Below are 15488 nucleotides of genomic sequence, written 5' to 3'. Positions count from 1 at the left end.
AATTACAAAGAACCGATGTCGTTAAAACCAGCGCTGTTATCGCGTGTAAACCGCTGTACTTTCACGTCTGGAATGCAATCTTGGCAGCAAGCAGCACGTTCATCAATCAACAACGAATTCACCGACTTTTTCTGTCTGGAAGGAGCTTGTCCTAACGTCGCCAAGGCGATCGGCCACGTGACCAGACCCCGTTGACCAACGCTTCTCACAAGTGACTATTTGCACGCTAATATGTCTGCAACGAAGCATACACAGTGTCCACTAATTAAAGAGATGCTGTTTGGTAGGTATGTTCGCTTTTTCCTGGATGGTCTAATGTAAACTTTGCTTTGTACGTCAGTGCCGTTGATCTTATTGGCTTCAAGCTGCTTGTTACGTCATCATTTTAGGCATGGGAAAACCACACAAAACCATGCTTTACTCTGAGTAAGTAAGGCAAGGTCTCGACTCTCATGACCTTTGGTGACCTCGTAGCTTCTAAAGTTTCCAGACGTTTGGAAAGTTTTCAGCGCAGCCCGCGGTGAGGTTTCTGATTAAAATTCTTCTCTGCGTGCAAGGTTTCCCCGATCTCTTCCAGAGTAAGTTTTCATCCCGCGTTCCGGTCCGTGTACCCTACCGTAGCATTTTTGATATGCAGGTATTGCGGGGAAAGGACAAAAAAAAACTCGCTCGACTATTACAGGGGCCTGCCGGTATGTTTACTGGATCGGAATGGCCTGCCGCCAGTCGCGCGCCGTTGCGCCTCTGTTTGTCGGTATGGGCCTTTTGTGAAGGTGCCCCACACACGAGCCCCCTGTTCTCTTTTAGGGCAAAGTGGGAGCATCTGATAGTGTAGTTCAACAATGGCATCTTGTCGAGACGTCGCAGCTGTTCGGCCTCGTTACTCCGAGATATTTTACCCCCTGACAAGGGATGCTACACAAATTTCGCCGAGGAACTTTCATCCATCCAGCAACGTGTGTTGTGTCATCAATCTGTTCTAATGAAGGTACTACGACTGTAGCTTTTGACGGTTAACTGTGTCAGTCCTATTTCTTGACAGTTTATTTTAGTTTCATATAATAATAATAATCATCATCATCATCATCATCATCATCATCATCATGGTAACGATAATGATGATGATCATCGTCATACAATCATTATCGTTTTTATCAGGTTTGGGGTTTTTGAAAGCTGTGATGACAATAATGACGATGATGATGGTGATGATGATGATGATGACGATGACGACTACGATGACTGATGGCGATGACGACGATGTTGTTGTTGTTGGTGGTGACGTTGGTATCAGTAAATAGTTAAGGTATGGTACAAGCGGTACTATGACGTCACCATCATCCATTTGCTTGTCCTCACTGTTGCTACGATCGTTTTTGTCATCATCATCAGAGTTCATTTCGCGTCTTCGGAATTTTCTCTGTTCTTCGTTGACGCTGCAGTGGTCACCCGTGGTGGTATCGCATTGTTATATGTCTTTATGAAGCAGCGAAATATTTATTAGGTGCCATTCAAATTACAATGTCAGCCACACCGTGATGTCCTGACATCTGAGCTTTCCTTGCAAACAGCGCCAAGCGGATGAAATATGCAGGTGGCGTGTACAATTATATCGGTTCGGCGAATGTGAAATGTTCGCAAACTCCCCGGTGTTGGACTTTCGGCTCTCTGCGCGCGATGCACAGTTTGAATATTAGAATATAATGGTATCTTAGCTCACGAAACATGTGATTAACCTCGGTGATATCACCTTGCTAAATTTGTAAATGTTGCTGGCGGACACTTGAAACGGGGTACTGCTGACCGATATTCCCAGGGTAATATTGTTTCATGCCTGCAGGTTTTCGGTTTTTACTTTGAAAGTCCGAAGATCATGAAATTAGTGGTAGTAGAAATATTCATAACATTCCCCGGAATTCGCGTTCATCGTTTTACAAACATACCGGCTGTATATGAGTATTTTGCAATTGCCGTATCCCCGATGAAAGGTTATCTTGTACTTTATCACGCAGAGAGAGAGAGAGAGAGAGAGAGAGAGAGAGAGAGAGAGAGAGAGAGAGAGAGAGAGAGAGAGAGAGAGAGATTTTCTGTATTTTGACTTCTCATAATTTCACGAACAAAATCCATCGTTCTCTCATGACCACGATTAAAGTTCTTCAACTCCATCGTTTTGGAATCATAATACATCGCAATTGACTTTGTCCGTGCACTACTTGCACAAGGCACTTGGGAACGCTCAGCAACGTCAAAGATGTACTAGTTTTACAATGCAAATGCGATTCGCACTGATTAAATACTTTCCTCGGACAAGAAAATGCACACTTGTTCAACTGTACATGTGATCAAAGTCTTATATATGAGATGTGCAACTACCCCTGAATAGGTGAGTAGTGACTTTGTATATTCGATAAATGAATGAGGTTAGCTCCCACACTCCAAAAGACTAACACAAATCCGCCCAATACAAAAGCCCATTCACGCATTCTGTCTTTAGCGGCATACAACAAATTAGAGAACTTATTAACATCCGAAAGAGTTTTAACGCTGGCACACAAACCAGATTTAGAGTTCGCCTTGTGAAACTCAAAATCCATGTCTTGTGATGTCGCTTGCGGACTGGAACTTTATTTCGCTCCCCCAGAGGGGGCTTGTACATTAAATAGAGTTTCCTAATAAATGGAAGTCGAGAAAAGGGCCACTCTTCCCTCCGGGGAACTTACGAAAGTGGCTGCCTGGGAAAAGCAGTGTGGGTTACATTGTCGGGAGTGCTGCCACTGCCGCCATTCAGGACGTGTGTGTTGCGTACAATGGACAAACGACAGCCTCGCGACAAACACTATTATAGAAATCACTTTCCGTTCTGAATACCGGCTCTGTCGTCACCATCACAATAAAACAGAACATAAAAGAGGAAGTGCCACCCATTGATGCTGATCTTTCCCATTGTGAGCACGACCTCTATTGGCGTGTCGATTGAGTGGAAAAATCGTCGATAAACACCATGTTCCCACAACGCACACCGAGATACCTCCAAGAAACAAATCCTTGAAAAACAGGTTACCTTACGGAACACTTCGTAAACACTCATGCCAGTGATCTTGTAACGTTCTTGCAGAATTTGCCGGCGAACGAGGCCGTAAGTATGGCGGTGTGTCATCGTATTCGTCGCTGGAATTTGCTGTATTATTGGTAATGCACACTAAAGACCGTGAGAGTCAGCTGTTAAGAGTGTACAGAGACCGAGGGTCAGGCCAGGCTCCGGAATTACTTACATGAAGTGCTTCTGTCTGCATTAATTGCCTGTTGGATCGTGGCGTCTTTTCCTCTGGCAGTGTGGTGAAATAATTTTTTTTCAAAGAACGTCAAGTCGATGTGAATTTCTTCATCTGTTCAATTTGATCCGTGTGCAAAGTTCGCGTACGGCCACTTTTTGCGTGATACACGACTGCCTGTGTGCTCAGCATTGTGTCTAATTTATCTAAATCTTAAAGCTTCTATTTAGAAGCGGACCCTCCCTGAATCACAGCTTAGTCTCTGAATGACGAACCTCGTTGATGGCGTTTGACAGCAGGATAAACCTGGAAACGCTTTCGTTTTACAAATATGCGTGGATGTATCTTTGAAAAGCGGACTTAGCGAGGGTGAGAAATTTCTGTTCACAAATCTCCTATACAGAAGAGGGTGGAATAATAAGCGCGCAATTCGCAGAGTGGAGGCATCGACTGCACATCGACATACCGTTTACGAACTATTTCCTTTTCGGCGGACAAATGCGTCGGAATGCACCCAACAATCGGAGGATTGGATTCCAAGAGTGGATCGGTGACGTCTGTCGTCATCCCGAAAACAGGTATAGTGAGGTTGAACCCTCGTTTTGTCGTCTTTTGGTAGAGCTGTCTTGGCAAACCCTAAGAGTTTCAACGCCTGATAACTATGTACAAATCATGCTACAGTTGAATTTAATATTACTGTCACTCACTGCTCTTCACGTCATGTCGTATTTCACACTTTACCTCGTCAATGAAAGCGTAGTCATGAGAAAGTGTAGTTTGCACAGAAACTCAATGGACACGGCACACTAAACTGGCTTTGTTCTGATATACTTTTGTTTACATTTCAACTCATCTGAGAGTAGGGGGAAAGGTGTCCCCTCATTGCAGGTATGCATGAGTCATCTTCCGAATATAACCAGAACCGTGGGAAGGCTTTTAGGACCTGGTCAATTCAATTGTCCGAGGATTTCTCTTTGTGTGGGGGAGTTGGCATGCATGGCTTACAATCTCCAGGACGCTAATCGGGCCCTAATCAAAAGTCTCTATTGCAAATGGATAAACTCTTTTTATTTTACGCTACTTTTCCAGGTCAGAAAATGACTTTAGCGTGTTTGTGTACAGTGACTTTGCGAGGACGCCGTTGTGCGTGACGGTTAAGAGAGCGTGCTCGATACGCTGGCTGAAGCGGACCGCAATTGACAGGCTGGGGTTATTACCCAACGCGAAGTCTGCGATCACAGATCCCAGATTGTCTCTGCGGAAACTCGTTCCAAGGTCGGGATGTCCCGAGACGGTGAGTGAGTGTGCAGCATTTTGTTTTCTTAAAAAAAGCCAGACTCCGGTCAAGATGGCAAAAATGTGAACTGATTTATTGAGAACTGGGCGAGCACTCGGTTCTTGTGGGAATTCTCGAAGCAGAAGCACGTCTTGATATACTCACTTGAGCCTCTAGCGTAAATATTTTGTTTGCACGATTATATCAGGAGTATTCCATTTTATCAATGTCAGGGGGGCACCTCATAACAAAATAAAAACGGGCAGACTAATATCTTTAATGTAATCTTTGTTTACTTTGGAAAGAGTATATTGCCTATCGAACTTTCCTATAATCCAATGATCCATCTTGAGCCTGGGAGTTGCCAGAGCGTCACCCTACTACTTCCAGAACGCTGGACCCCGGCTGCTATCCCTATCGACGTGTTCCTGGCATATACAAACCGCGAAGTAAACGGCATAAACCGCACGTCGGCGATGTAAACCTTGTATGTCATTATTATCCCTGCTGGGCAATTAACTTGTGATGGCAGCAAAACTTTACCAAGCCAGGCGCTCAGGGTCAAACCGGCCAACCTCATAAAGTAATGATTGCCCATGAAAAATTGTCGCTGGCCACTGTTGATCTTTGCGTCGTATAAACTGGGTATTTTTGCAATTACACACACGGTAGTGTGGATTTATTAACACGGGTCAGGTCGTGGGAAGACACACACATCTCTTTTTTTACAATCCCCCATCTCGTTTTCCCTTCGTCATTGCCTCATTGAAGGAAGGACACCAATAGTAACGACCATGAATAAATGATTAAGTTGTGAGTTGATTATTTTGCTTTGAGGGAGTGGAAAATTTTGTAATTAATATATATATATATAATATATATATATATATATATATATATATATATATGTGTGTGTGTGTGTATATATACACATATATACATATATTATATATATATATATATATATATATATATATATATATATATATACAGAGGTGTGTTATATATATTATCGTAAATTTGTATATCTGTTAGTATAAAAATATATGATATCGTATTTGTGTATATGTTTACTCATAGATATATGTGTGTATATACGTGTATGTGTGTCAGATAATTTGCGTTACATATACATATATGTAATATACACACAAACACACATTCATAAATATATTATATATATATATATATATATATATATATATATGACCATTGTATATATATATATATATATATATATGACCATTGTATATATATATATATATATATATGACCATTGTATATATATATATATATATATATATATATATATATATACACACACACAATATTGCACGTCAAAATGTTGCTTGAAATTTGTAATTTAAACTGATTTTAAAACAGATTTCTCTCTATCAAATGTGCCATTCTTTGTACGCGTTGGTCTTGAACGTGAAGTATATCTATATCCTGAGTAAGATACTCTCCTGTAACATGTAGACTTTTCGTGTGCAGGCAGTCACCGACCAACAAGCGCGCGTGTGTGGGCGATGTGCGGGATTAGCATTTGAATAACGCACAGCACACACTTTCAGTTCTTAATGAATGACCCCTTCTGTGTGTCGCCTCTTTGAAATCGGCAAATCCCGATACCGTCAATGAAAGTTCGCGTTCACTATTGGAGGAGGTCGGGTTTTTTGTGACCCGCCCGACCTTTGAAATTCAGAAAAAAAAGAGACACCATTCAATTTGATAGGCACATGTACGTGCCCTGGCCAGGCAGCAGGCTATGAAATCATGAGTGTCTAGGAGTAAGCCGCTCTGACTGCAGCTACTGTATCCACGGGACTTTGTATACTCGTTGTGGTGTACGTTTTCAATTGTTGATAAACTCAAAGAAAACTAATTTGATGCGGCTGGAGTTTTTATCTCATTGTCATCGTTGCAAATACATAAAGTATGGAGGTATTTTACCTCCATGATATTAAGGAACATCATTATGATTTGGCTCCAAGGCTTTGAGTACCGCTGTGAGGTACCGGAGAGGTACTGAGCCGAATGTTACACTCCTTCTACAACGTTTTGCTATATTCTGTACTTCCTCGATACCTAAAGCTCTTGAAGCTCGATTATTATACTGCTGCTGTATACGCGTATTCGCGACGACAACAATATGATAATGGTTGAGACAATAGCAACAATTAATTAGTGTTCTTTAAATCATCGAATAATAACACAGATACAAACAACAACGGCCAGATTACAAGCTTAAACTTAAGTGTGCCTTTGGTTTATCGTATTTCAGATTCTTATACTTAACAAATTAACCCTTTGAGTGCCAAAGTCGATTTTGTTGCCTTTATACAATATAATGCCAACAATTTCTTTCAGTTCTAGATAAATTTTTTCAGATTTTTCTCAAAATTTTGGTCAAAAAGTGCAGCCCATATACATTTATGTCCATTTTGTCCAAAATCATGGATAAAATTACAGAAAAAATTCATAAAAAGTGGTAAAATGTTGCCCTGATACTTTTGGGGGAAATTACAATGCTCAAAGGGTTAAAGCAACCTTCTGACACAGCATATCGCCGCCGAGGTTTACGTTTCTTGAGTGTGCGTGTTTGTGATTGTACTTGCACTCGTTTAGCTTAAATGCTGCGTCGTACTATATATGTCGATGAGATGTTCTCGTCCAGCGCTTCAACAACAGTGCACAGCCTGACTAGAATGTTACAACTGTACTGCACATGCGCGGGATAGCTCATTTTATGACTTAAGTGCATTAACTAGCTAGTGCTTTTTTAGAACTTAATACTGACGAGCCAGAATTTTTAAAAGTTAAACAACTGATAAGCTTATATCATCAGTATGTCTGTTTGTTATATTGAAACCCCGCCAGACCTGTTTCCATTTTCTAAAGGCGTGAACGCGTAAATTATTTGTAGAACCTACCCTTACACCCCCCCCCCCCCGACGTTTTCTGTGAAATCCTGTTAGCCTTACGTCACGTAGCTTGGAATTCACTGAATTACAAGGTCCCAAACCTTCTCCATGGCCATATCATACGTAATTATATTGTGTTTAACGGCCGGAAGCAAAAACGTACAGGTCAGTTAGAGCATGAGAAAATCAGAGAAATTGATACTACCACGTCAACTCACAGGTCACAACCGTTCATCATTACGCTTCTATTTGACCATTCGTAACCATCTTGGGTTGGCAAAGCGACGTTTGTTCGCGCCGAAACCCCCCTCAAAACAATTATACTATTTCGACCTAACCAAACCGTGTGGACGACAGTATTTCTGGGCGAAGCTTTAACTCTGAGAATTGCGTTCATTTGGACTCCACAGTCCCTAACACAGCAAATGAGCATATTGCCATTCAAGTATTGCACCAACATGATGCAGTTTCTTGGCCGGATATATTTCACTTCACCGTCCCGTAAATACGTATTTTATGTTTCTTGCGAAAATCTGAAATTCATTACATACTTTATAAGGACGTAGTGATTGATTATCAACGGAGGGCGTTTTCTGTAAAGATTTGTTTTGTTTTGTTCGCTTTTCGTGAAATAACACACGTAAAACGATGATCAATATTATTTTGTAATTATGTGGGGAGCCGTCACTATTTACGGCTTGAAGGGTCGGAGGAATGTGGGATGGGGGTCACTCAAAAGTTGAAAGCTACAAGGGGGTGGGTGCTCAAAATGTGGGAAGAGGGGGGCACTCAATTTTTTGGGAAATGTACTGAAGCATTTTGTGCAGTTATGAAATGATTAAAAAGTAACAGAAAAGAATGAAAAACACTGCAGATTAAAAAAATGGTACAATTTCATAAAAACATGGTACAATTTGATATGTATACCAAGTATATTGATCGTCATTTACTAAAAGTAATTTTAACTCACATTTGTTTATGTATATACACTAAAGAGAGCTTATCTAATAAGTGGCATCTGTCTGTCTGTCTGTATGCATGTCTGTTTGTCTGCATGTGTATGTATGTATGTATGTATGTATGTATGTATGTATGTATGTATGTACGTCAAAAAACTCGAAAACTGCAGCACCTACCATTTTACAATTTGATGTACAGGTGCACCCAGGGTTGGGGGGGGGGGTGAATTAGTTCAAATGAACCTATTAGTGTCAAAAATATGCAAATGAGGTCAAGAAAGAGAAAATCCTGCAAACTGCTAAAGTCCTAACCGTTGGTCAGATTTAGCTAAAACTTAGTGTGCAGGTTTCTTAAGATGGCTTAAGTTACATTTGATCAAAATCTGGTGACGGTTTCATGTTTGTATTTAAGAGGCAATTTTTCCTGTTTTTTGGTAAAAAAATCTTCTTCTCTAAAACCACTTGTCCAATGGTTTTGAAACTTGGTATGCGTGATCCTAGGGCTAACCTGGTTAGGTTTGTTCACATTGTGGTGAAATTTACTTTTGTATTTTGGGGTAATTTTTTTAATTCTCTGAAATTGCTGCTCTGATTGCCTTGAAATTTGATATGAAGGTCAAAAAGGATGATTTATAATAGTATAGTTGAAATTGTGACAAAACCTGGCAAATTGTATTTTTGGGACAAATTTTGCTATTTTGATCAAAAAAATGCTAAATATTTCATTCTTAAATTCCCTGGTCCAATTGTATAACTGAGAACCGCTGCACATTTCACCTTTGTATTTGGTGTGTAGATGCATGCTAAACTGGAAAGTTGAATTTTGTTTGAATGAAGTTATCATTTACGAAAAGTATATTTATGAGCAACAAAAGTGTGAAAGCTGACAATCTCAATAACTATGAGTCAGAATTTTACATGTTGGTGATGATTTGTACAGAACTGTAACCAAAAATCTCCAAGCCCATAACAAGATGTTTTCCTAAATATGATGAATTGCCAAATATTGGTTACATAAATTCCATGAAGTACAATATTACAAGAGGACATCTATATTTGATGTACCAGGCTGCATCAGATGTTTCATATATGTGTCAGTCCATTGTAATAGTTGCCGACCATTACATACTTCGCCTTGGTATTTGATCGACGGTGCATCAAAATGTGTTCAGATGCACTTGACATTATGAATATTACAAGCTACGGCCCGTAGAACCATCAACTATTGTGCACGCATTCACTTCGGCCTGCCACATCTAACAAAATCGAGGAAAGTGTCATGAATTGACGCTTTTGTAATACTTGCCTGGTCAAGCATGAGAAACATCTACTCTTTATTCTATAGGGTACTGATTTTGGGGGAGAATGTGTAAAGACAGCCAATTCCAGAGAATATACAAAATTGTGTACTTCTTGGATATCCTTTAATGCAAGAAAATAATTTGTCATAGTACAAAAATACCAGAGATTCTTTGAATTGTTCAACTAAATGTAAAAATTAATTTAATCTCTACAATAAAATTTTGTTTCCTTTGGGTTGTTTTTCTCTGTCCACTTTGATGCAAGTTATTGTAATCTCTTTATGAACACAATATTGCAGAAACAAAGTTTTGATACCGTAACTAACAGGATCTGGGACAAGAGTGAACTGTTATGAATTCGGTCTTTATTGTATCGGAAATATTTTGACATTTTAACCACACCCATCCAAATTAAACAATGCTATATGGTTGCATAATGGTTACAGGGTGAGCTTTTATATTTATATTTTGTTGTGACTTTCAATTTAATTTTGTTGGTTTCACTTCTTTAACCGTCATGAGGCAACTGACGATAATTAGCAGGGTAAGCCAGGATTTGAAAGGTCTTTTAACTATTGCTGTAGCCATAAAGTTTTACAAATACATGTATTGATATTTAATTTTTCAAAGTTGGGGGGGGGGGGTTCCAGTCAAAATTTCTGTGTTGGAGGTACTCAAATTAATCATGGTTGGCAGTGGGAGGAGTTACCCGAAATTTCGGAGTTTCTAAAGTAATTCCTTTTGGACCCCCTCCACCGTAACTAATGACGGCACCCTTACCGCACATCATCGGAACACAACATGCAAAGCACGGTGTTCTCTCTTCATTTAAATGTCTGGCCGAGTTAATTCTTTTGAAGTGCGGCTGTTTTTGTCTTACTTTGGACCATAGACCCTCGAGAATTTCTCGAGGGTCTATGTTAGGACATAGACAGTAGAGGGAGACCCCCTCTACTGTCTATGGTTAGGACCGATGTGCCTTGTGTTGGCAAGAGGAGACCATCAGAAGGCAAACGTGAAACAAACAAGCTAGACGATACAAAAGACAAAAACGTAAGGCACGAGCTCCAATACAATCCTGTAAAAATGTACGCCATACAATGTAAATACCAATCAACTAATTACCATGTCAAGTGATAAATTATCCCAATTACAAAATTGTCAACAGTATAGTGCACAGCTATTGTCCTCTGCAATTTTCTCACGGTGTGTCACAAAAGGGTTTCCTCCGAGCTGTGACGTCACATTACGTGTTTCAAATACATCTACTGTCTTATCTCCAATTCAAATGTAGCATACATTCTTTTACTAGTGCAATCCTGAACCCATATCTTCACAGCTTACCAACTTCTCAGTGGACGCTAACAGACCTCGCAAGTCGACGAGCTCACTTTTGGCAATAAATTGGTTCTTGAAATGCGCATTTTTAATGGAGTCAGTCGTTAAAACTTCGGATACAATGTGAACGGGTGTGTTTGTTTACCAGTTGCGTAATTGTCGGCCAAGTGGAATATTCTCATGCTGCCCTTGAACAAAGTACATCTCACAAAAGTTCTTCACGAAGAGCCGACAAACAAAATATTTTCGTTGTCATTAGCCACGTATGGTAAATCTGTTCAAGGACTCCATATTTCGCTGACAGGACTAGCGACAATGTTTAGAGTGGCAGCATGCGACATTTCTCAGAGTCAGACCTACAGGGTTGCATGTATTAATATTGGCAGTCTTTTAGCGAGCGAGTTTCTCTTACTTTTGTTTCTCTCGAAAATCATACTGAAGTAAAAGCGTATGCTGTGATGTAATTTTATTCATTTGATTTGCGTCTGTACATCTGTCCGTGTAGGTGCATTAGTTTTCCATCGGACAACAAGCAGACTTCTTAACGTTGCCAAGGAGATATACAAGCGTTGGCGGAGGACGCTAACACTTGGTGACTTGACATTTCAAACCAGCATTTACCAGACAATACTTCCAGCCATCGCTCCTTGTTCTTGCCCTATTATCAAGACATTCTATTTTTTTTCACACAGCTGGAAGAAGACCGCACGATTGGCGACAGCGACGTCTCTGCAGACGACAATCTACTCTTGACATTCGGAGAACGGGGACTTCTCGGTGGCGGAGGTGGCGATGATGATAGAGTCGCAGGGGAGGGCGACTCGGAGGACAAGAGAGGTGTGTATACTTAATGCTCATTGCAGTGTTTCTCACTATGCGACACGTATCGGCGTGAGAAATTGCCCGAGTTTCCCCCTACATGCAAAATTAATGGAACATGCTCAAACTGCCCAGACATTCAAGCCAAGGACGGGCTCTTTATTCCCTTTGTATCTGGGTATTCAAGATGGGATGAATGATGACATATCCACCTGTTTCACACACTGACGATAACTGTCGCCCAGACACCACGAAGAAGGAGTGCAAAACTCCAGACGTAAACAACCGGAAAGTACGTGAGATACGGCCAATTACATGCTTACGTTAATTCTATCAAGTCGAAATAGTTGTTTGCCCTGTACTTTGAAATAGGAAAAAATATATTCAGAGGTACCATCATACAATCAGCCCTCAGTGAATTTCTGCATCAATGCCTCTCTCTCTCTCTCTCTCTCTCTCTCTCTCTCTCTCCCCCATGTGTCAATTTTAACTGGATACTTCAGTCATCTACTACGTAGTGAGCTTGCTTTGGTTTCTTCTCTTTTAATTAATCGTACAGCGACAAATAATAGATGTGACTTTTTGACGATCTTTGTCTTTGTTCTATGGGCAATTGATTATCTAGACATCCGTTACACTGATATTTGAATTGCTCTGCACTGTATCACATCAAGTGTAAAGTCCCTATACAGTTAACGTTTTAGTTAGAATGCCCCTTGAGGACAGATTTTCGGGACGCTCGGGGGTTTTTCCTATACTTTTCTGGTCTATCGCTTGTATGGGGGCTCATTTCAAATATATTTGAGTAAGAAAAAATATTTGCCGTCTTAGTTTTTATTTTTATATCGAAAATTTAAATTTTCTGCATAGAATTAACACAGGCATGGCGGCCATTTTGAATTTCAAATAACGTTAAATCTTAGGTAACTGTGTTTCTCTAGTTCCAAAATTTGCACGATGACCCCTAGGTTTAGTCCTGATTTTGAAAAAGGAATGGTTGAAAGTTGCCTTTATGCAAGTTTACCCAAAAGGTTAAGTCTTTCAGTTTCCAGGCGTGTACTACCTTAAACTAAACCGAGTTTTAGTCCGTTTGGATCGCATTTTATAGGACGTAAATTTACATCGCGCAAAGTTGTACTTCATGAAAGTCGTTCTAAGCGAGGAAATCATGCAAAATCGTATGAATTCGAATTGAGATTTCATATTTGTTGGCTGAGTCCTCTAATAGCAAGTCGCTCGACATCTGTGACGTTCCCTCCTCCATATGGTTCTCATAATACTTGCTCTGGGAGCGTCTCGGCACATGTGAGAAATACCTTGTGCTTGCTAAAAATAGCTCGTAAGTTTGAGAAGAATAGCGAAGACGGTCAAAACAAACATCTGCGGATGTTATAGGTTTAACAAGAACAGCGATGAGCAACGCAGAAGCGTTATGTCCTCGTAGTGGAAGGCTCTGAAACGAGAAATTCTTCGAATTCCGTTCGCTGACCCGACGAGTTTCTCTTCCCTCGTAGCGATATTAGCGAGTGAATTTGATACAAGACGGCCTACCGCACAAACATCGAATCTCGTTCAGAGAGAGAGAGAGAGAGAGAGAGAGAGAGAGAGAGAGAGAGAGAGAGAGAGAGATCATCCTTGTGAATTTTCGTCCATGGACTCAAACGTAGTATGCTTAAATATAATAGGTTATTTTGCCATGATGGTGACATTTAAGAATCTTCCCGAAAAGAGGAAAAGAGAAGCACTGCGCAATGTCAGATTTTCTCAACACTACAGAGTGGTGTGTCCTTGTGTTTGAAAGTTAGCCGGATACAGAATGATTACCGTATCGTCTTATTGAAAATGTTAATTCTAAACGATATCAGTCTCAAGTAAACTATACAAAGAACTGGTTAGTTATTTATTACCAACAATTTGTGTACCAATTTTACTGTGAAACCTGTTTACATTATTTTTAGCATATTATTTATGTATTCACTTATTTATTCATTCATCCATAATAGGCAAGATGAGTGGCAGGACATTCTTAAATAAATATTAAATTTACAAAGAAATTAATCATAGCTAAAAATAATGCGTTTAGGCGGGTGAAATCATTTGAGAAGTGGGTGGCAGCGAAGTCCTGGTCAAGTAGTTTTATCAGCATACTCAATTTGAATAGTCTAGAGAGTATCCTGCCAGCAGCATCTTTATCCTGCAGGTATTAATTTCACCGAATATGCAGAACATTTTATGAATCCTGTATGTCGTTAGTCAAACAGTCGCGCTGTCAAACCCCGCCCCCCTCAGGTCAAAGGAAGGACCCCCCCTCAGGATTTGTAAAAATTGAACACAAGAAGACGTACAACATTGGAAAAATCAGCAAGCGTTTCCCCAACTCTTTTATTTATATATTTCCTTTGCGTGGAATCGAAAACACCAACGATGCGACACGAAATATTCAGCTGCGTCATTTCAAAGGAAACGAGTTTTGGTTGCAGGGGTAGATTGATCCAACGCACGACATGGAATGTTATTTCTCGTATTTGATATCTTATAAGGATTAAAGCTCGTGGTCGAGCAAAACGCGCTATACAAATACACAAAAACGAAACGAAAACAAAAACTGATGCAGTTATTCACTTCGACACCAATACATGGAGAAAGAGCAGTGTCCTTCTTTGCCTGGAATACCGATCATCGTTGAAGAATATTCTTTGCTATTTCACAAATTTTTCGTTCAGATTGCCGACACAAGTCTGCATCTTAGGCTTGTATCTGATACAAACCCGTCATAGAGTTAAATGTTTCACAAACTGCGTCCTCTTGTTTGGATAAATAAACCTCTTTGCAAATATGATAATATTGGGGACTTTTGCTTGTCTGTCACTCGCACAGTCACGGATATGTTGAGACTTAGTAGGGGTGCAACCTTTGATACTTTCACCTCAGTTCCTGAGAGCTTCGAGGTATCAATGTCTCAACTCTCTCGCTGGATAGGCATCAGAACCTGGTTTAAACGGATTTTTGATGAACTTTCGAACTGTCACCGATATGATGTCAAGAAAACACATTTTAAATTTACAGTTAGGAAGTTTGCCAAAGTCGAGCTTTCTTTTTTCCGCCTAAAGAGGGCGACATCACACCCTCGTTGCGCAAAGTTGAAGAGGGTGCAAGTTTTGTTTCAACATACAAGACACGGATATACGTTGGGTTTTTTAGCGCAAGAGGAAAGCGGCAAATATATAAACATTGTCTTAATTTCCTCAGATAGAGAGAAATGCAAATTTACAATGTGTAAATTTAGTAGCGCAGGTTGTCAAAACGTTTTTTCCATCTTTGGCACACTGCGTATTTTGTGTTTGACACATGCGATTCCTACTTGCAGAAACTAATGTGAAATAAATGTGCTACTTCTGTGTCGGCCGTCGCATATTTTGTGTGAGCGAAGCATTCTTACCTACATCAAAGGCACGCGCTGTGCCAGTTTACGAATTACAGTTACTCTGAGCTTCTGTGCCGTGTAACCGTTGGCAACGCACGACAGTGAACTTTGAGGGCGTTCTCGTTTGTTTTGTGCGAAGATTTATTGGCTGTTGTAAAACGCGCAAAATACTTGA

At 40.2% G+C, this 15488-nt stretch overlaps 1 protein-coding gene across 1 annotated transcript in view; it reads left to right on the top strand.

The window, feature by feature from the left end:
• The first annotated feature begins 2634 nt into the window (after positions 1 to 2634).
• The window catches only part of LOC139135541 (uncharacterized), a 28768-nt gene continuing 15914 nt past the window's right edge, over positions 2635 to 15488 (top strand). The window contains exons 1-3 of the mRNA XM_070702978.1: positions 2635 to 3850; positions 4362 to 4566; positions 11763 to 11907. Of these exons, the coding sequence (XP_070559079.1) occupies positions 3771 to 3850; positions 4362 to 4566; positions 11763 to 11907 (430 nt within the window). The 5' untranslated portion in view covers positions 2635 to 3770. The remainder of the gene's footprint in view (positions 3851 to 4361; positions 4567 to 11762; positions 11908 to 15488) is intronic.

The sequence above is a fragment of the Ptychodera flava genome, chromosome 6, assembly GCF_041260155.1.
Source record: "Ptychodera flava strain L36383 chromosome 6, AS_Pfla_20210202, whole genome shotgun sequence".
Taxonomy (NCBI): Eukaryota; Metazoa; Hemichordata; class Enteropneusta; family Ptychoderidae; genus Ptychodera; species Ptychodera flava.
This window is presented reverse-complemented; position numbering and strand designations above follow the sequence as displayed.